Here is a 22,690-nt window from a genome sequence, read left to right as displayed (position 1 = left end):
GGGTGCAAGAGAAAGAAATTGTTGATTATTACTGCCATATTTTTAATCACTTCAAAATGCGTGTTTTCTGTTTGAGATAGAAACCACTGCAAGATAAAGAGCAGCATGCAGAGCGAGCATGATCCTGTGTTGAGCAAATCTGCTGAGCAGTTGTAGATGACTTTTGTCCCCTAGGTAACATCTGTTGTGCAAGAGAAGGGCACTAGGTAAAACTGAGAAAGAAAGCATTTGCACTTCAGTTTTTTACTTCATTACAAAGTCAGTGTAACTTCAGTATTTTAATATTTCAGTTGTGTGACTTTCCACTATCCAAGACAGCTTGCAGTTATTTCTTCATGTTGTGGATGGCCTAGACACAGTTCTCATGGATTTCTGCAAAAACATGTAATAGTTTCTCAGGAGCAAGTGCAACGTTTCATGATTTGATTCAAGTTCCATGATTTTCTTACCTTATCTTTACTACATATTAGAAACACTCCTTACCTTTTCTGTGTAGGAACAACAGTATGCACTTCAAATACATACACTGTGGCCTTAAAATGTTTTGAGTTGTACAGAGCCACTTGTCAATCTGAACAAAATCAGACAAACCCTAAACCACAATCAAAATCAATATTACTACCACAAATATAAATATGTAGGTTTGTTTTGTAATACTAGGCTATGTTCTTAGACCAAGTGCATTGCCAGGTATGTGCTTTGTAGACTGAGCAGACTCATGTACATATCTCCCCTGTTTATTACCAAGCTCTAGCTAAAGCCAAGGGGCATAAAGGCAGAGTGTCAACTAGCAGATGAAATGTTGTCTTCATTTTGTTCTTGCTATTTCAAACTAGACCTTTGGCTTGTTTGTACCTGCACCATAAGAAGTCCTTCAGAAAAAAGGCTCAAGAAGCACAGCAGCAGATGAAGTACCAAAGTGCCTAGAGAGAGAACTTTGCCAGTCTGTGAAATATCAGTCTTTGTCCTATTTCCCAGAAGGAATATGCTTTATATACTGCTATGTTATCTTTGGTGTTTATGGATGTGTCTAATTGTCCAGATTTGTAGTAGAGATGCAGAGGAAGAATTCTCAAACTGAACAGTTCAGATCTATTACTATTTTTTCTCTTTCATGCTGCTGGTCAAGATGTGGCTCTTGTATTTCAGGTCAAGGCTTGACTGAGTTCAGTAATAGTTCTCCTTGCTACAAGAGCAAGTTTTCTGGGCTAGTGATTTGTTACTAATGGTGAATACCAACAAGAAATCCTTACCACATTTATCATTGCAATCCAGTTTCTCAAATTGGGTGACCTGTATGCCCTAGACATGCCTCATGGCAGATTAAGATGTAGTTTCAATACCTATAGAAGTCTGGGGAAAAAATCCTACTGAATTTGAAGAGGTGGTAAAAGGCAAAGCTCTTACCTACCATTTGTGTTTTAAGTCTTCAGGATATAAATAGCAGATTCTGGTAGATTCTCATTCAGATTAGTGTAATTTTCAAGATTTAAAATAGTTGAAAACTGGTTAAAAGCAGTCTTTCATGAAATTTTGTCTATTTCCCCAGTAAAAATGGGGAAGGTCATAAAGGGATTATTATTCTTGCATTTAACTCAGATGAACTGTTAGCTTTAAGGGCTATTAATAACCATCATTAGCTTCTTACTTATCCTTCACTAGGAATAGCTTCATACTTACCTGATTTAAGGGAGAGTCACTCTATTCATTGTGAGATGCTATAATTCTCCTATTCCTGTTTCATGGGTAACGTGCTGACAGCGATGTTTTCTAACGTATCTAAACACTAACAGCTCTCAAGATTTGAACTGGAAATGAGGAACCAACACTGGCATGTGGTTCAGGTGTTGCTCTGGTTTTGGTTTTTTACTGTACAGCATTGCCTATTTTAAGGGCTTTGTGCCTGGCTTGCTGAAGCAGACTGATGTGTACCACAAGTTCTTAGTAAATGTTACTGCAGTGAGTGAAGCTCCCCGAGTAATAGCTTTTACCCTGCTCTTCTAAAAATGTGTGAGTAACTTCCCAACCGTGGCCTCCTGTGCTATGATCTCTGCACATCTCATAAGCGGATCAGAGATAGATGGGATCAGTGTGTTTGAATGAGAGATCGTGAGATGTTGGTGCATATCATTTTGGGTGCACAGTATTCTTTCTTCTCAACAGTCTGGACCTGGGAAGCAATACTGAATTGTCATCAGAGATCATGTAGCATTTATCACAGAAGCAGGTGAACATTCTAGTCAAATTTAAACTTGCTAATTCCACTTGATTGACTGAAACTCCCTTCTGTCCTGTGCTCTGGAGGAACTATCTTTTTGTCTTCCAAGTGCTGTGTAGTATTACTGACTGCTGTGTCCTCTGCAGAGATGCTGTGATCATCTCAGACATCTCCAGGTGCGTCTCAAAGCTGTCATCTTGGAGACACTGTGACTACCTAATTTGTCTGGATGAAGTTATGGTGAGAGAAGTATGTTGTGCTGCGCCTTGCTAAATTTCTTCTGCCTTCTTAATGGTCTCTTGCATCCTGTAACAGGAAAGGCACTGTGGCCTATTGATTCAAATATGCCATGTCTTACTGGAAAAGCAGATCATGAAGAAGAAAGAAAAAAAAGCAATAGGTGGATTTGCAGGAATTTTTAGTCATAGATCAGTAGCGCAATATAAAGGTGCATGCTTTACATTGTTGAATCCAGTGTGACACTTTGAGAGCTGTTATATTGTTTTTAAGGTACAGAAGCACTCTGTGACCTTTCCCATTCACTTCTTGGACTTTGAGCTGTGAATGTGGGCTCTGACTGGCTGAACTTGATCCAAACACTTAGGCATTTGTGAGGCTCTGTGTGTGTGTTCGGTTTTGCTTGCCCATTGAACCAAATCATTCATTAAGCAGCCAGCTGCAAATCCTTTGAGAATTTCACCCCTTATTATCTTTATATTGAGATTTGTTTATTTATGTGTAGCTGTGTCATCTATTAACACTGGGCCTGGCATTTTTCCTTTATTAAATTTGCATTGTATAGAAACTGGTTAACTATGGAAGACTTTTTGTCTGAATATCGTTTAACTCTTCCATGAGAAGCAGAGTGTGTCTCCTGCTGTACTGCTTATAGACTTAGCCTCAAAGTGGGAATTGCAAAGTCTTTTCCTGACAATTTAAACCTTGACTTTTACTTAGTGTGTTTTTCAGTATATCATAAAGCATTTTTCAGAAACAGTTGATGTCAACACTTCCCACTTTTTAAAAAGTAGCAATCAGTCAATTTTTTGACAGAGCAGACAACCTGTGACAGAAGCACCCTTGAAGAACTGCAGTGAAAATGCTTTTGTTTCTGCAGTCTGGGAGCAGGTAGGAATATTTCCCAGACCTCGTCATTTGAGAATATGCCAGATGACTGAGATGGTTGTAACATCCTTCCTAATTGTATCACTGCAGCAATGCTGTCTTGCTGAGAGTGTGGTATTTCCATGGCTGATTTCTGTGCTAAAACAGACATTCTGGTACATGTCTGTGTAGGAGTAGGTGCCTGAACATACTCCCACTCCGATTACCTTTAGCAGGTAAACAGTCTAGTGAGGAGCACTGAGTAGTTAGGAAAATTGCTTGAGAAACTGCTTAACGCCAAATGCCTGTCTTTACAGGTGCATTGAACACCACCCTGCTTGTGATCTCTTGGTTATTAGGAGAGTTGTTCTTGGGCTTGTCAAGACAGTGGTTAGTTGCATCGCACCTGTCCTGGGCACAGCGTGTTGCAGTTGCTGTCGAGTGCCCCTGTGAACATGTTCTCAGGAGGCATTGTCTGTTTCTTTACTCCTGTGAACGTCTTGGTGACTGACAATGTTGTGGGTGCCTGAGGTGCTCCTTCTGCCCTTGCCTGCCTCTCTCCTCCCCATATGCAGTCGCCACCATTCCTGCCACTTGCTACCTTCAGCGCTTTCATCTTCTCTCCCATGTGTTCCTGGCAAGACCACCCTTCTGTATGGTACCTAAAAAAGTGGCAAGAAGAACACAGAGTGCAGCCAGGCCTGCATTAAACCAGTGGTCTGGAATTTGGGATTCCTTTGTCTCTTACTGCCCTGCTAGATGGTGTTGGGCAAGTGCCTTGGGTGCCTCCACTATCCTTCCTCCCATCTGTGAAAGAGGGCTAGCACTGCTGACTAGCCTTATAAAGGGCTTCAGGTATATGCATAAAAGCTGTGCAGCTGGGACCATTTGTCACTAGGTCCTTTGAGATGACTGCTTTGCCAGAGTCCCACTCTGCAGCCAGATCTGCTGAGCTGTCCCAGAGTTCTGCTGCAGAACGTGGTGGGCACAGGGTGCGTGGAGAGCAGAGGGGTCTTCCTCCTGCAGGTAGGCATTGCTTGATCTCAGTCGTGGTGAATGTGCAAAATGCTGTGACCTTCCCAAATCTGATCAGCTCTTCGTGCGTAAGCTGGTCCTCTTGAGCCCTGCTCTTGGAAGCTAGAGCATGCTGCTTCCCAGCAAACCCCAGTGAAGGGGAAAGAGAGGAGGCAGGAAGTAGGTGGGAAGGAATGAGATGGGAGGGAGCTGCTCCCGCTTGAACAGTCCTAACAAAAAAAAGTCGGATCATGCTGCTTGATTCTGCATTGTGTTTGTCTTGGATTGTGTACAGCATGTGCGTGTGAGGAAAGGAGCAGATGGCTTCTGAGTGGAGATAAATTACGAAAGGCAAACTGCGGGAAGTGGTTTCTGAAAGGGATTTGAAGGAGAAGAGGAGAAAACGCTTTCTTTTAAAAATTCAGCATACATAAAAACTAACAGCAGTTGATACAGCAGCGCAGTTTTATGTAGGGATGCTTCAGAGAAGAAATTTTGGAAGTTTCAGGTTTTGCTGTTTACTTATAATCGAACTTGTTTATATACAATCTTTGTTTTGGTTTTGTCTGCTTATTGTGTGTGATCTTCTTGCTTTGGTGTCTCAAGACCAGAAACCTAGAGTTAATTATTATGATCTGTAGCTGTTGCATTAACCTGAATTTTTAAACCACCTCTCTGATATTAACACAATCTCTGTCTAGCTTTCACAAGCAGTTCACGCAAACAAGCAGAGAGTCACTGTTTGAAAAATGTGATTTTCTAAAAGAAATGCTGGTGCTGTTTAATTATATGATAGCCAAGTATGTTTTGGTGGTGGCGCTTTGCAGGTCTGTTGATGTTTCTGGTGTATGTTAATGTGCAACAGCTTTCCATAAAGGGAGCCCTGGATCTGAGCTTGTGATTTTAGGGTTTATATTTCTTCTTCCCTGGGAAAAGTGTACTTGCTTGTTTGCTTTCTAACAAGTCGTATGTGTGAGCAATGATCCCACCATGATCTGTATGTGCGTATAAATAGCTGTGTCGGTGCAGAGTGCCACTGAAATCATTACAGCTCCACAAAGACATGAGTCAAGACTCTGGTCATACTTTGCAGTAATTTTTATCATCCAGTGGCTATACGATTTCTTTGAAGTGATGCTGTCATGTTCCTGTTTTTAAAGTTCTTTGTTTATTAAAGGTAATTTCTGTAAATAAGAGACATGAGAGGTTTTTTCCTCCTGTAGAATGTTTTGCCTCATGCATTGATGCATAGTGAGTGACTTTGCTGGTTGGCTCTTTGACAGGGGTGTTTCTTTACCTGGTGAAGTACTTAAAGTATGTTGGGTTTTGGGTTGTTCTGGGATTTTTTGGTTTTGTTTAGATTTTTTTTGAGAGAAGAACAAAGACTAACAATGCTGCCATGGAGACATTCTGTGGTGTGGTACCCTTAAAGTACTTGAGCTTCAGAGTTTTTAAAACTGTGTCTAGCTTTCAGGTTGCTGATTTCCTTTTAAACCCTGCATCCCAGCAGTTCAAAGGTTTAACTTCTGAGAAGTTGTATGTAGGCTTAGGTTTGCACCCCTGAACTTAAGTAATTCTGCTTGGTCTTTATGCCATTTAGAAAGAATTCTTGACTGGGTCAGGGGGAATTTATTCTTTAGAAATGGCTCCTCTATGCTTTGCTGAAATCTAACCTCTTAGGAATACATCCTTCTGAGTCAATAGTCCTCACACCTAGAAACAAAATCCACCTTTGGAATCCATTCAGCTTCTCTTGGTCCCAGAAGTGATGGTCTCTCATCTGCTACTAAGCATGTTTCTCTTTGGTAGCAGACATTGCTCCTGTTTTACGAAGTTGCTTCTGGAGATGTTTGATGACAGCCACAAGTCAAAGCATGCTTTTATTACTGAGCAAGCCCAGATGTGTATTCTGTGAGGTCACTGACTGAAATTCAGAATTTCATTTTCTAGGAGTCAAGAACTGAGTTTTGATACCTTCAAAGACAAAGGGAAGAAAGGGATCACCTCTTCTTGTAAATTCTCTCTTCCTGTAAATAACCACTGGTTTTGACATGAATGCAAATGAGTAAAAGTGATCCATTTATAATTTTTTCACGTTTAAATGAAGACTGCATCTGATTCCTTGTGGACCTAGTAACAGATGGCTGTGTGGGTCAGGAAGAGGATTGCCCTCACGTCTCATCACTGTGAGTGCTGTGTGTTTCCACCATGTTCTTTAAGGGTGCAGTATCTATGGTGTTCCTGGAGGCAAGAGTCTGGGACCATGTCAGTAAGTGCTTTTGTATGCACATTATGCATCTGTCAGTGTAACTGCAAGTGTGCATGTCTAGCGCAGATATTCATAAGCTCAGATTCTGTGAGTGCGGAAACAGTTTGTGGTATAGTTTTAACATTAGAACATTTTCGGTAATAAGTGTGTATCTTATGCTTAGGTTTTTCACGGACCTTATAGTAAAGAAATGGGATGTACATCTAAATTTTTGTGTAACCTACTTAAGTCTTATCAGAACTGGATTTGGAGATGCAGATTTCCAGTGTGCCTCACTGCCTTGAAGAATAATTGCAGTTTCTACTCTTAGGTACATATAACTTGGAAAATCACTACTCTAGATATCACAGACATCAAAGTATTTATGGCTATTGATCTCTAAAAATTCAGTCAGATTTTTTTCTAACTTTGAAGTCAAATACACTCTCTGTGTTAACTGGAACTAGTGTGTGGTTGTGTTCATTTAGTTAAGTATATTGTACTTGACCCCACAGGTTAATTGAGATATTTTTGGAGGAATTTTTAGCTCCATTTTTATTTTTAAAGTACATTCTAAATTGCTTCAGGTGAGAAAAGTTACTTGCAGCTTGATATTCTTGAATTAGCTTATAAGCAGACACTTGTAGTTGTTACCTGTTCTTTACTCATGCACTTCCAACATGAGATGAAACCTTCAAGATCTACGATATCTTCATATAAAAATCAAAAGACTTCTTTTGCCTTTGCTTTCACCTTCAAGACCATTCTTCAAGGAATGAAGAATAAAAAGAGTATATGTTCTGTTCCTTATTAAATTACTTCTTAGCACATTGTGCCAAATGTTTTGTCTTTAAATGATATGCTGTAACATTGGAGAGTATATCATCCAGTCTACAGAGCATAGGACTGAGAGTTGTCTTCAGGTTGTGATTCTGCTGTGGTTTTATAACCCTTCTCTATCACGTTCTTATTGCAAATGCAAGGGATCTTGTCAATGGGGAGAGAAGTATCAGAACCATGTGTTTCTTACTAGTCTTTCAGTTCATTCATTCTTCTGATTGCAGGTTTAACTTCTACTGCAGAGGTTATATTCTAGGTTTGTACATCACTAGCAACTCTCTTCATGCAGGATTGTCTGTGCAGGGCACCCACAACTTTGATAAACATTTTGATCCTTCCACAAAGGAGACAGGTTTACATGGCACATCAGCTAATTTCAGTCATTGTTGCTATATTTATGTAGGGTTATTTGTAACAGTACTGTGTTTACCCTTTGTCCTAACCTTCTTGGATGAGCTTTGGTATGTCCAGGAAGTGAGGCAACAGTATATAATCACATAATTAAATACCATCACCCACACATACGCAATTTATCCAAGAGATTGTCTACTGCTCCAGGATGTAAGAAATTGTTTCCTGACCTAGAGGTTAAGACTGCCAGTATAAATTTGAAGAGGCATAGGATGCCTCCCTGCAAGCCAGGATTATCCCATTACTTCATAAGGCAGTACTTTCCAGCACCCTCGACATTGACACTGAGTGGGAGCCCCTTCTGGGAGTCCCTGTCTTCCTCTGACACCAGTGTCCAGCCGTGTGTGGGCGGTTCAACACCTTCCAGCTCTGCCTCTCCAGCTCACATGCTGGCAGTCACCACTTTAACTAACTCACCCTTCAGTTCTTTTGTCTGCACAGTTGTATCAGGAGGATTGTTCACATTAGCTAATATGTGTAACGGGCTTGAGATTCACAAAGATACAAAGAGCAGTGGGTGACATTAGTAGGTAGAAAACTTGCAGAACAGAGGAGGTGGAAGAAATCCTTGAGATGCTGATCTTAGTTCAGGTGCGCTTTTAAATGTATTTGTAGATGTTGAGGGCTGAGTTAAGAATGCTGCACAGCCATGGTGGTAGATCGAAAGACAGGTGACCTCAACCATCAAGGCCAGGCTAGGAGCCGTTTCAGCAACAGATGCAGTAGGCTTGAGTGCACTGGGAAGTGAGAACCCGGAATAAATATTAGAAACACCCCAGCACACCTGAGATTGTGGCTCCTGAGGATGCTGATTAGTTAGCTCTAATTTCTAGCAGTATGATTAAAGAGGACTTGATTCATGATGCTGGTGAAGAAATGAGTACAGAAAGGAGGGGTAGAAGCATGTACACCAGTAATCAGATGTGGACTTTCCTCCTTGAACTTACATTAGTCATGGAAATCTTTTGCAACAAAGTAGTTGATCTTTCTTCTGCTAGTGGAGCTTTGTATTACTGTTTAATTAATAGATTACTTTTTATAGAGCTGTCAAAAATGGACATTATAAGCTTGCCTGTGTTATACTGCAAACCTGTGTGGAGGTTGGTTATTCTTAAAAGATTTTCTGTGCCAATATACTAGCCTTTCTTCAGTACTTTGTCCCCAGGAAAACATGATTTAGAAGAATGGCACCCCATGCTGTCCCTTCTTATTTTCATGCTATTTCAGGACAGCTTTTCAGCCAGTACCAGGACTCATTTCAGAAGTGGCTATCAAGTTTGACCTATTGTGAAGCGTCTCCCATGCTAGACTTGTGCTTCCCTGTGGAGGATGTTAACCTCTCTTAAATAGAGAAAACAATGCTTTCTAGAAACAAGAGACATATCTCTGCATATCTCGTAGTGTTTGGGAAGTGGTTGCATACAATGGAAAGTTGTAGTTCCATAGTTCAATACTGTCTTTTCAGGGCAGATACAAGCAGGTGTGTCTGTAAGTCCTGAGGCCTTACAGGGATAGATGTCATACAAAAGAAGTCCTGTCACCGCTTCAGTGTACGTTGATGCCAAACTTTACAATACAGCCTGTGGAAGTGACTAGTGTTCAATACTTTTCTTTTTTTCTTCTGTTGCTTTTCTATTCTTTCTGTGCTATATTTTAAATCCCACAACCACATGTTGATCAGAATTATGGATTGGCATCAAATTCTTAAAAGAAGTATGAGATTATACTTTTCTTAGGATTTAGAGAGAGGAGCCTAAAAAATACAGTTTAAAAGCTGTAGGGGCTGCTTCTGGCTTTTCTGAATACCAACTAATCAGTTGATTTTCATTTTTCCTTTAAAGTGGTCAAGGAACAGCCTTGTAACACATTGGTAGCTTTTCCTGAATGGAAAGTTTCAGAGCAGGAAATGTTTTTGTCAGCTCTGACTGGATGCACAAACCCCACGTCAGTTGTAAAGTTTTTTCTGGCGATCATCTGCCTGCCTATTTCTAGTAACTATTGCCAAGCAGTAGATGACAGAGGAGGTGGTTTCTGGGTTGTCCAGTTTTGAAACATCACCATACCTTTCCCTCAGCAAGCAGCTTACGTGATATTTGATCCCAGAGAATAAGAAAGAGTTGTTAGGATTTTTTTTCCCTTCAGTCCTCTTTAGTTATGCTTACTGTAATGCAGATCTCTGAAAGCATATTATTTAGGTAAAGATTGCAAGGTGGGATTGTATGCAACCAAGTGAAAAACATTCACTAATTTTTGCATCTTAGTATCTCTGAGCTGGTTAATGTAACAGCAGTTAAACCACTTCATTCCACATGAAATACAGGAGAGTGACTTCCCCTTTAGCTGCCAACAAGCATCAGGTACTCCAGAGACACTGGAGTTACTGAAACATCCACAGGCAGAAATGTGGAAGTGACCTCTAAATAGCATATTTCTGTTTTCAGACACCAAGGTTGGGACATTTGGGAAAAGAGAAGCACAGCTACTGCATACCTGTAAACTTTAAACCATAGCTGTTTTAAGTTAAGCACTTAAAAGGGAAGCACTAGGGTACTTAATGGAGACATTTGCAAATTAGGGTCACTGGGTACTGCCAGTGTTAATTTGTGCTTAAACTAGTATAAAATACCCTCTCCCCTTACAGCTGGCAATAAAGCTGAACTGATTCTATTCTGTGATTAATACAAAAAATTGATTATTGGGCTTATATTGCTTCAAATAGGCAAGTGAAAAATCTGTATCATCATATAATGATGAATTTCATGTGGAAGAGGAAAAGGCACGTTGGAGTACAGATTAAATTTTTTAAAAGCAGCTATTTTGTATGTAATGTTTTAATATGCAAAGCAGAACATAGATATCTAAAATAAATTTATATTCATGTATTTCTAGGCACTGGTAATAAACAGCTTATTGTCCTGGTTCATAGCTGAAGTCAGCAGCATAAAAGTGGCACTTCCCACCTCCAAACCCTTTCCCATCAGTCTGGTTGAGAACAGCTTGTTTTATTTTAATGACTCCTTTAAAGTTTGTGATGCTGAAGGCCAGCAGGTATGGCCACATCTGACTTGTAATGACCTGTGTTACAGGCGTAACTCGATGCAACGTACATTGAACCCAAACTCATGGTATTTGGAAGAGGCACTTTTGCCTCCACCCTTGACTTGAGGGGTAAATCTTCTGTTTCCTCAGTTGTTTGTTTCCATGCCAGCCACCATCACATTTTACAGAAATCGCATCCAACCTTTTTTATTTTTTAATTCTGAATTTTTCTGGCTTCAGGTCCCAGCTACTGGTTGTTGGTGAGTCTTTCTCCATTCATTGAAACAGGCTCTTAAATTGTGCTTTTAGACCTATCGGTGTGTTTCAAACAAGTTAGGTCATCTACTTCTTAGATAAACTTACAAATAAAGTTGTTGAGTCTCTCCTAGTAGGATGTTTCCTGCAGCCTTGAAAATGTTTGAGGGGAGTGAAGGATGGAAAAAGATCCTTTTCAGAAGCCCCTTCTCGTATTTGAAAGGAAGGACTGGGGCACTGAAGGTTCGTTCAAGTGTCTTAATTTAAAAGGCAAGCTGTGCTACTATTGCTTTTAGGGTTTTGGTGGTGTTCCAGTTGTCCTCCCTCAGTTCTCCAGCACCTACCATGGCAGTACTGAACTTCAGGGGGAAAACTGATTGCTACTTGCTATAACGCAGAATGAATGCCATCGATCCTGTCCTTAAGCCCCATTCAGGTTCTCATCTCCAGTTATCACTTCACTGCGACTTCCTAAATCCTTTACTGTACTCCTGCTTTATAGGCTGAAGCCTCTATAGGTTACAGCTTGTATTACTTTGATATGGTGAAAATAAAATGCAGTTTGAGTACAGTTTTCTTTCTCCCAAATCAATTTCAGATGCTGAGTGTCTGTGAGGTGGCTATAAGCCTCATCATTTTTACCACCCTGCTAAGTTTTGTGTGACCTGTGAATGTAACTGGCAGCAACTTTCCAATGTTTTTTTTAAAATTCATTTCCAGATGGTTATTGAAAATACTGACTAATGCCTGTCATAACCAACGATCTTGTGGAACCAGCAGGAACATCTTCTTTTGATTCTCAGTTGACAAGGCTAGCTTCAGATCTGTCAGGAGTCAGGTCTTCACCATTTACCATGTTTTCTATCAGTATCATTTGTTCCATTTTTAGATGGAAACATTTGGGAAAAGAAGTAAAAAGGAACACTCCACTATATCAGACATAGTAAAGGTGGGAGTTTTAGTGAGATAAAACAGACTACTAGGGAAATGTTAATAGGAGACAATAAGCTGGCAAAAAAAAAAAAAAACCAAACAAACCACCAAACAACAAAATTAACAGATGGGGTGAGTGTGTCTGCAGCGAGAGCGCTTTTTCACAATTGCATCCTGAGCTCAGTTGGTGTGAGGGACGCTTCTTCTGCAAGAGTTAGCAGGGAGAATTTTGGGAATGGGTATGCCCAGGTATTAGGGCTGCCTTCTATACCATTTGTTCTGTGTGTTTTGGAGCCTGAATAAATAATGTTATTTTGAAAGATTCTTTCTAATGGTTACTAGAATGAACTGACTGAATATGAGTTTGCAGTTTCCATGGGAAACTGAGCCTTTCCCAAGAATGCAGCTAGAGAGAAAGAGATACAACCTGCACGGCTGGGCTCTGTTGTGCCCCTCAGAGCTTTGGTTTCTGTTGTATCATATCCTTGCCACAACGTTTTGTTCTGGTTTTTTCCCCCTTACCATCTATAAACCTCTGTTTCCTTTTGAATGTAGATACAGCAGACAGCACTGCTGTTGCTTCTGGGTTTATGAGCATTTTGAACTCACCCCAGTCTACTCCGTCTCACACTGAGTAGGACTGGTGGCCGCTGCTTGTCTCCTGAAAGCATTCCCGGTTTTAGCCTCTGGCCAGCCCCTCTGCTCTGCTGCCAAACTGCCAGGAATCATCCCGCTGCTTTTAGGAGAGATCAGGAATGTATATTGAATGTGCTAGACATCACCTTCAGATCCAAATACTTGTTTTCAGGAGCTCTAATATCTGGGTCTGAATGTTTTAGCAACTTTGTTGGTTTCAGTCTGACACAAGCCCACTTGTAAAGGTGCTTCTTTGTGACACAAACCCACCTGTAAAGCAGCTAGCTAATCATTACAAGAGCCTTGCAGTTCCTTGAAGACTTCTCTTTGACCTCTCCCTAGCTCTGGTGCTACAGCTACTTGTTTAAAGGAACTGCTTTAAAAGCGTCATTCCCCAGTACCTCATCCAGCAAAACACAGTTATCTTTCTTCTGGTCCCCTCTGAGATGCACTCTCACGATTTAGCCTCTTCCAGAAAATGTCCTCTTTCTCTCTGCTCACATATCCACTACCAGCAATTCAACAGCAGGCACTGGTGCCCCCAAGACGTCTATCCCCACAGATGATGGGGGGGTAACCAACTGGAACACAAGAAGTAAATTACTGAAGTCCTTCTTTAAGATTGACTTCTGTCTGACTACCTGTAGTAAACCTAGCCAAGGCGCTCACAAGTCTCTGTGGGTTAAAATGGGTGAAAACCCATTTTTACGGCCCTGCCTGTTTTTCTTTTCAGTCATTAAAATAGAAATAACTGTAAATTCTGAGATTCTGGTTTATAACCAGAATTTTTGAGTGTTTAATGCAGAGCCCCGACCCCCATGTCTGTTGCATCCTTTCTGGTAAATTCCTCTTGTGAAATATTTAGGTGGGTTTTAGCTGTCATGAGTTTTGAATTTGGGTTTTTTTGAGGAAAATCTAAAGAAGCTCTTACAGTTCCTCTTTGTAACAAAGTTCTGTTTCTTACTTTTTTTCTTAGATTTCTCAAATGTTTGTGAAAGTGTCTTAAGTTCCTGCATGTGCAGCTTTGTTGGGGAGAACTTGTGTGCAATCTGCTATTCTGAACTTGGCTATACTTTCTGAGGCCAAAAAGCAGAACAACCAACCAAAACTGTAGATGTGAGGGGAAATAAAACCATTTAGGAAGCTCAATATGCCCCTTAGTTGCTTGGCCTTTTCATTTTATGTTCAATCACCCAATTTTCTCTAGTCTGAAGTGCTTTTTGTGAATTTGGGGGGCAGGTCTGCAATTCACCTTTTAATGGTTTTTGAAAAAATTCTTCAGGCCGTATTGTTATACCCCACTATTGTTTTGTAGGTGCATTAGTGACACCCACAGTACTTGGGTAAACACCATTATATTGCTTTGCAGCATTGTGAATTTACTGTTGCAGTGACAAGCATTTGAATTAAGCACAGGCAGCAGCCAAAAATCAGCTCCTACCTGCAGGTACTGCTGTCTTTCTGCCTATTCGATGGAAATTTAGGATGTCATGTGGTATTTGTTAACACTTGGTACAGGGTTTGAATACCGGTGCTAATTTCATTAAAAATAGATACAAAATGCTCACTTTTTTTTTTTTCTGCTGTGAATTCGCATTAGCTAGGAGAAACATCTGCTGGATCAGTCTGTTAGTTTCTTCGGTGTGCTCTTGATTGCTGCAACTCCCTCCAGCCTTGTTTGTTTGGAAAAAGTCTGGTGTAACATTGGGTCTGCGCAGCCTGCAGCATTTCACAAGCCAAAGAGAAGCAGTGCAGCACTTGCACAAGCACGATTATGCGAATTCACGGACGGAAAACAGAGCTTGGTATTTAACATCTTATCCTGACTTTCCACCATTACACTTCTGCCGACCAAATTGGTTCTTCCTTCTCTCCACCTTCCTTTGGTGTTAGACCTGGGAAGTGTCCATCAGCTGTTCCCAGGCAGTACCAATGGAGATGGAGATAGCCTGGGCACGCAGAAACATTGGAGAGAATATGACAAGCTAAAAATGCAGAGATAGCTTGTCCCTGGATAGTGACCATCCTTTCCTAACCTGTGGCCAGGGAGGACCATAAGTGCTCATCCCACTGAGGCTGTATCTGCTGTTTGAGATGCACTACAGAGAAATAACTCACTTTGCTTTCATTACTTTACTGATCAGGGGATAATTAATCTTTTTGTACCACAGGTTTCAGTTCAGAATAGTTGGGTTTTTTTCACTGAGACATCAAAGAAGTCCTGATTGGCAGCTCAGAAATTTGCGTAAGGTCTGAAAGGAGGATTTATAGGAAACGAGCAGATGGTCTAACTAGAGAACTTCCCCAGGAGGTTGTAGTTATTTAAAAATGGGAGAAACTAAATAGACTGTTCAAAATTTGACTGTAAAATTAACTGGCCGGCCAGTAGCTAAATACTTAACAAAATGATTCAGCTTGGCCCCTAGCATAAGTGTGTAATGAAGTAATGTGTCTGTGAACTGACACCGCACACATTATTTCAAGTTTCACCTAATCAGTGCACATGAATGAAAGATGATTTTGCTATGTATGGCTCTTGCTGTGGTAAGGCTTCTCCTGCATCTCTTCCTTTCACAGTGGTAACATAATTGTTCAGGCATGCAGGAGAATGCTACAAAATGCTGTTCATTTAAAATTAAATATAAAGCTGTTCAGCAGAACACCTTTACTTTTTAGCCTCATAAGAATGAACATATATTAGTTAAATTCCAAATTCTCATCATTTCAGGTGCTAAGGTTTTAAGAAACCCAAACTTTGTATTCTACGTTAAATGAACAGATGGATTCAGAAACCAATTGAGTTCATTATTCTTTAAAAAGTTAGGAAACACTATTTTTTTATTTAAATCCCTATGAAGGACCCTTTTTAGAAGATTGATAGGTTTTAAATCTCTCATGTTATGTTTAAATTGAATACCCAGTGGAGAGAACTGTCTAAAATAATAAAAAGTGTTTAATTACTCTCATGCTCATCTTTGTGGTCTGGTTTGCTCCTCCCAGAAACTTAACTCCTGACACCTGGTATCATGGGAGTAGTCCTGTGAGCCATGTGCAGATATAGTTCTGCTGAGAGTCCACTGACGTAAGGCTGGTGCAGAATGTAATTAAACCAGATTTCTCTTCCAGCTTGCTGTGTTTGCATATTTCTTGATAATGGTAGTAATACACTTATTTAATTTAGAAACCAACCTTCATAACCTTTGACCTAACCTCCAGAAGTGCTAAGAGGAAAAAGGGTAAGTATCCAAAGGGCTACGTGAAATTCTTAACTGAGCCTAGATATGTACTTCCCTGTATATAAAGCCTTACAAATGTGTGCTTATGGCAGATTTTCTCCCTCCCTCCTGTGATTCATTTTCATTAACCTCAGAGTTAGAGCCTCTGGAAAAAAAAAACCAACTCAGAAATTCAACACTGTCTTGCAGATGTTAAAGAAAACATCTGGAGAATGAATTCATGACAATATAGTTGCCCAGATTGAGCCAAGGCAGAAATTTTGTTTGTGAAGTGCTTGTTTGCACTAGTCCCATATAAACCAAACCCAGGCATGGCTCTGAGGGTGTGCAAGAGTCTGCAAGGCTGACACAGAGAGGGAAGAGTATTCTGTTGTTTAACCGAAGCTCATCTGATATGAAAATACTTAGATGAGGTTTGAACCTGCCACTGATAGAACTAATCTTGCAATTTACTATTTGCTGGGGTTACTGAAATTAAGTCAGTTCCATAGAAATGAACATAATGTACCCTGTTTCAAAACTATTAAGTGTGTTGCTCTCTAATGATTTATTTCAGATGTTTATCCTGTTACTGTTTGTTTATAGTGTAGAATCTGAGTATGCCTTTCCTCTAACAGGATGTAGTTCTTTTTGGTTTCCTTTGCAGAAACAGAAAATCTCTCTATGAAGCAGTCCTCCTGCATCTGTCATATTCAGCCCTATTGCTTACCTTGTAGTTCATGGTGTACAAGGCTGAGTTTATGCAGAGCCCTTGCCTTCTCAATTTGGGCAGCCCTGCTAATTCTCTGAAAGTTGCTTGGTTCCAATTTTTAAAATCATGGTGGAAGAGCTAAAGGAAGACATTAAAGCCCCGGATTTTAAATGTTTAGAACCTTTGCCTCCTTGAGGTTTATCCATAGGACATTGTAAGTGAAGTATTTCCTTAGCTTTTGTTATAGATCTGATAATGTTTGTGTGGATTTGATTTTGTATTGGACTTTCCCTTTTTAAAAAGGAATATTCTGTCTGAGGGAAGGGAGAAACAGCAAGTTATGCAGAATGCTCAGGATATGGGACCAGCTGTGGTGAATGAGACAAAAGGCCCATCTATCTTAGGGCATTGTCCTTAACAATAAGTAAGAGAATATGAGAAACAAGGTATGTATAGAGTGGTCCTGTCCGCAAGATTTGTACCATATAATTTTGTGGTAAAACTGAATTTTGAATGGGGTGCAGTTATCTGAAAACCTGTTTAGAAGTGGATATGTCAGGGAACTGATGAGGATGAGAAGATGGAGTTGGTCTGGGGAAAAAAGTGCAGTTGAAGGGAAAGGAAATGCTCTCCTCTGCCTTGTGGTGTGTATAGCATTCCCAGAGTCAGAAGGTATCCCAGGGAAGGCATGACAGCAAATGCAACTGTCTGAAGAATCCTAAAGTTAGCTTTGATCCTTTCAGGAGCATCACCCCTAGCAGAAGTGAAAGAAGGGTCCTTCAAAAGTAACAAGAGGTCATGACTGAGCACTGATGTGTTGAATATCCCTTTCTCTTTGGTCTCTCTCAGTTGTCTTCACCTTTTATCTCTCATTTTCTGCATAAGTCACCTGAGACGGGGGTAAAAAGCAGGGGTTGTCTCTGAGTTTTGATGCGACCTGAGAAATGCAACCTCAGAGATGTCTAGAGAGTTATGCCCAAGCTGAAGAGCCACGGTTCAGGATTTAGGAAGCCACATGCACTCTCTCACTGTAAATGATACATTAAAGCTGCGTTTCATTTACAGGGAAGTAAGGGCTTGTGAGAGTCTTGTCAGTTGTGTTTGTATGGCTGTGTCACTTGGATTGCAGCAGGTAACTGATAAAGAGGTGCCAAATAATTTGTTGTGTATCTAACGACAAAATCAAAGTAAAACAATTCTGAGAAACAGAACTAAATCTGCAAGTGGTATGTATTGACATTTGCCTATTGCAGTAATTGCACTTGCAAATAAAGTACTTGCAAATTAGTCCTGTGTTTGTTCACTCTTTGGAAGAATATCTGAAAGTCAGTGATTTTTGTAGTTAGCTTGCAAAGTTGTACTGACATAGCGGAATTTATTGCTCAAGAGAAGCAGCATGTGAATTTATCCCCCATATTCTTCCACCCACTATGTTCTCCTAAGCAATCTCTTTTCTCTGTAAACAGTCAACTGAACTTGCCAGTTACAGCAAGCATTTTCTTCTTCCACCTTCTTTGTGCTGTATTATTTTCTGGTCTGTCACATTCTTTCTCTGTCTTTGGTTTTCATCTTTATATAGCTTCTCCTGCATCACAGACCTTAAGAAGAAAAAGTTATTACCAAGCAACTGAATTTACTAGTACTGTGTAGTCCAGAATATGGCTCTGTGCTTACCATGCTTTCTTTGACTTCTAGCTGCATAGATTTTTATCTTAAAAAAAAAATAATCACCAGATCTATTGGTTTGACTAATAAGTAGAGGAAAGGAAATGAATCTGGGAGAGGCATCCTCCTTGCTTTTTGGACATTGGGAGAATTTTTATGCTTCATAGCACAAAAACTGCTGGGGATTGCTTTCGGGAAGGGGGGAGAGGTGGACATCAGCTGCTGCAAGGAATGGAGCGTGTTCATAGGAGCTCTCATGCATTATTCATCACAAGCTCTTTTCACTGGGATCAGCTGGAGGAAGTAGTTAGTCTAGTTTGAGCTACACTAGTATTATATTTAGGGGGCTTAAACAAGCCCAGGCAAGTACAGCACCAACTCTCTTCATCTGCAGGCAAATGTAGGGCAGTTAGCAGCTCTGCTTACACAGCTCCGTCTCTTTAGTCTGGGTAACAGGAGTCATGCAACCAGGGGAAGCTACACTGAGGATACACATATGCATTCATGCTGGAAGATGAAGCTTCAGGTAGGAGAATGCCTTGTCTGCAGAGTATCTTAGCTTTACAGTTCATTGTAGGGATGCTGTTAAACCCTGCAAAATAAATATGTACGTCAAAGCAGCCTGTCAAGAGAGGCTGCTGTAGAGTCTCATCATTAGAGAGCTACGTGAATGATCCTTTTAGTGTGATACTTTGTTCAGTTCTAATTATGGAGCAGCTTTTTTTTTAAGCACCTTTCCTTCATTCACGTTAATGTTCTTCTGAAGGTGCTGGGAATTAAAAGCAGAGACACAACTTGCTGGTTTTGGGAATTTTTTTGGATTGTTTTTATTTAAACTGGATTTTTAATTTTATTGGTATTAACACTTTTATTTGGGGGGACGTAACTATAAGATATTCTGTTAAAACACAGCTGGGTGTGATAAGCCTTAAGATCCAATTGTGTCCTTTCAGAGTGTCTTCATTTGAATGGCTGCAGTATTTACTACTTTTTTTTTTTTTTTTTAATTTTCTGAATCAAGATGCTTGCAGATTGGGGCTTCTGTTTTCAAAAGCTTGTCTGTGTTTTCTAATGTTACCAATTGTTCTAAAAGAAATATATATTCCTTCTCTGTACAAGCTTTGTATATTTAGATCATCAGGGCTCGAGAAACACTATTAGTTCAGTTTTAGACAAAGAAGGGGATTTGGAAAACCCTATGGAACAATAACAAAGGGTCTTTGTTCTGTTTTGTGAGCATTATTTGCTGTGTAATGTGTGGGTTTGTGCATGTGTGAGAGAGGAAGGTATACAAACACATAATCTCATTTGGCAAGAATGTTCAAATGTTATTTGCTTTGTGTGTTTTAAGTATGTATGGTGCTTTTGACTGCTAACCGCACTGGTGCATGTGTGTGTGTCCTGCCTGCCTGCCTTCCCTGGTCGGGGGGTTTGTTTTGTTTTGAGGAGGATTTTATTTATTTATTTATTTAGGTGGGCTGATAAAGCTGCAAACTTGAAAGTGCAAAAATCAAGAGTCCCTGCTAGACAGCTAAGATGAAATGGTGCTTTGCTGTGGAGACAAGTTGTTTTCTTTTCAAAATGATAGCTTGAAGTCCAATCCAGGGTTTAGTAAATAAGCATTACTGGTGGAAGCAGAAATTGTCAGCTTTATGTGAAATCCCCCAGGAGGAGATTAATGATCACGTGCTTTTGGTGAAGCTTAAAAGTATGCTGCCTGCCAGGATGTTGTCTTCCAAGATGATCACCTAAATAGAATTTGCATGTACACAAGAATATATTTAGTGACATCTCTTTTTCCGTTTGGTTAACAATTGGGAGTGACAATAGTTTGTCACAAACACTGTCAGTCTGTGGCTTGGGCAGAGGGGCTCATCAGTACCTTTGGGAGTCCTAAAAAACTTGAAATGTTGACTTAAAAACTTTAAAAGCTCCTTTTACTTCGCATGTTAAAATTCTTGACATTCATATGCTGTACATGCAGACTTGATCTGCTACTTGAATTTTGCAGATGCTTCAATATTTGTTGTGTGATAAAGAGGTGACAGTCTAATACTCTTTTACAACAGATTGTATGACATTTCAATGCGTAAGATCCCTGTTTCATGGAAGCTCGCTACCAGGATTCTTTATCTGATTTTATTAGACTTGTGAGGTCCCATACATTCAGTTAGTTGTTTGAAGTCAGTGGATTTGAGAGATTGATTTGGGATTACGTGATTTAAATTTTAAGATTTTTTTTTCTTTTCTTTTTAACGTTAGAGTGTATTTTACTGCTTTACTACTCAGTTACACCTGGAGTCCAGAGTTGGGTTTTATAGTCATCAGAGTATAGTGAAGGAAGAATTGTTTCTGCACTTGCATGTTTAATGTGCTGGGTGGATGTGTTGATAGTTTTAAGTTTTCTAAAAGCATCTCTGCGTTGTTCTTTTTCAACTATCTGCGTTCAGATTTTGTCTGTACTCAGCCCACCTGCCACCCACTCAGCTGATTTTCTTCTTTTTTTAAATAATCAAAATTCAATACTATCAATGTAGCACCAAACAGAAATTACAGCTTTATTGGCACAGAGAGGACTCAAGCATTTCACCTCCAGATTAAACCAATTTGGGCCCAGATCACAGTGTCATGTTTGACATGCCATCTGAAAGTGCTCAAGCTTATGCCCATGCTTCAGAAATTCCTCATGCAGCTGAAACATAAGGGACCTGAATGGACTGTGTCAATAGATCATAAAATCTCACTCTTGGAGAAAGGAGTTTTATTCTGGTGGTAACAATTTTTTAAAATTCGGATTTTTTTATTTTGTAAAAAAGAACTTTAACATGTCTGGGAAATGTTCTGGATCAGAGTATCTACAAAAGTTGCCAAGCTCCAGCAGCTAAGAGCGAGGAAAATATTTGGACTGAACAGAGAGAGCACTTCAGGCATTACTTACAGATCCAGGAAGGTGAGAGTTTGCACTGAACAAAAAAATCCAGCTAACGAATAAGAGGGAAAAAGGGCACAAATCCATTTTTTGGTTATTTTTCTGTAGATCACTGTGAAGATCTGGAATCAAACCAGAACAGGAAACATAATACTCTGTGTTCAGACTGTGGCAGAGAGCAGGACTAAGATTTATTTCATAAAAATCCTTACTGGTTTTAGCTCTTATCTCAGTGTCTCTTTGTAATGGAATATAAAGGTTCCTAATGGCAGAGTCAGAAATACAGTTAAAATATTCAGTATTTGGCAGCAGCAAGAAATTACATAAACTGAAATGAAGAGTGTGCTTATGTTGGTATTAAAGAAGTGAATGGAAGAGGAGTTACCAGCTAGTTCTGTGGTATAGGCAGCGTCATATTGTAACAACATTCAAATTAAATGGTTGCAGCTGTGATGTCCTTGGGAAAAGTAGTAAAAACCAGAAAGGCTAAGCATGGTGGCCTCTTCGTAGGACCTATGGAGCAGTGGAGAAACTCTGGGGGTTTTTATTTCTCAGCTGACAAGGAATTTTAAAGGTAGGTCTATAGTGAGAAGAGATAAAAGTTTGTGGGTTTTTTTTTTATTTATTTTCAGTCCATGGCCTTCTGCCACTAGGCTGTCTCCCAGAAAGCTTAATGGTGGGCAGTATTCTGGTGCCATGGCAGGGCTGCAGTCAAGCTGCAAATGATGTAAAATTCATTTAGAGCATATATTACCATGTGTTCATGATGTCAGTTTTGTAGCCTGCCCTACACTATCTAACCTTTTCTCAGTGTCAGCCTGCTTCCTTATGGTTTTGCGGCTGTCTCTTCCTCCAGAGAGAGGTGGCCCTCTGCCTCCCTCCTTTGCCAGCAGTGGGGAGGGGACAGTGTCTGGCCTCCTCCCATGGATGTGCTTGGGGGAAAAAAACAGTGGGGCTGCAGGAGGGAGGATCCTCTGCAGCTCCTTGAGGAAGTGCAGCATGCCAGGCTGAAGATCTCTGCACCTTGGTCTGGTGGAGGACGGCAAAGGGGTGCCATCATCTCCTTGTGCTTCAGCCTCAACACCACAATGGATTTGGCCACCTCATCATGGGTATAGCTTGGCTACTTGTAACAAGGGAGGGTCAGAGACTATTTCCGCCCAACCACAGCTCCCCAAACCTCTGAATCTTATTGTTCAAAAGGCACAGGATGTGCTGATACCTGAGCAGAATCGACTGAAACTGTTGTCCGCCCATTCCTGCCTCCTGGGAATGACTGCAGGGCAGGCAGAAATACAAAACTTCCAGTAGGGATATGACCCTGTGTAAGATTTGGTGGAGACGGAGGAATATCAGGCAACCATGTGCATCTCCATGGATTGACTGCAAGTCAAGTAAGTCAGGACTTGACTCCCAATACAGACAAGCCCAATCCAAAAGCTGTATCAGTATGTTAGTGTGGGGATGTGCC

General features: G+C 40.3%; 1 protein-coding gene across 8 annotated transcripts in view; it reads left to right on the top strand.

The window, feature by feature from the left end:
- The window catches only part of MARCHF8 (membrane associated ring-CH-type finger 8), a 101,018-nt gene that overhangs the window by 24,655 nt on the left and 53,673 nt on the right, over nucleotides 1–22,690 (top strand). Inside the window, exon 1 of one of the 8 annotated variants that reach the window (XM_074907354.1) lies at nucleotides 18,618–18,816. The exons of 6 other annotated variants lie outside the window; for them this stretch is intronic. In XM_074907354.1, the coding sequence (XP_074763455.1) occupies nucleotides 18,787–18,816 (30 nt within the window). In that variant the 5' untranslated portion in view covers nucleotides 18,618–18,786. Of the gene's footprint in view, nucleotides 1–18,617; nucleotides 18,817–22,690 lie in introns of those variants that run through there. One more of the 8 variants, XM_074907356.1, reaches the window with a different exon arrangement.

Source organism: Athene noctua, chromosome 5 (assembly GCF_965140245.1).
Source record: "Athene noctua chromosome 5, bAthNoc1.hap1.1, whole genome shotgun sequence".
NCBI lineage: Eukaryota > Metazoa > Chordata > Aves > Strigiformes > Strigidae > Athene > Athene noctua.
This window is presented reverse-complemented; position numbering and strand designations above follow the sequence as displayed.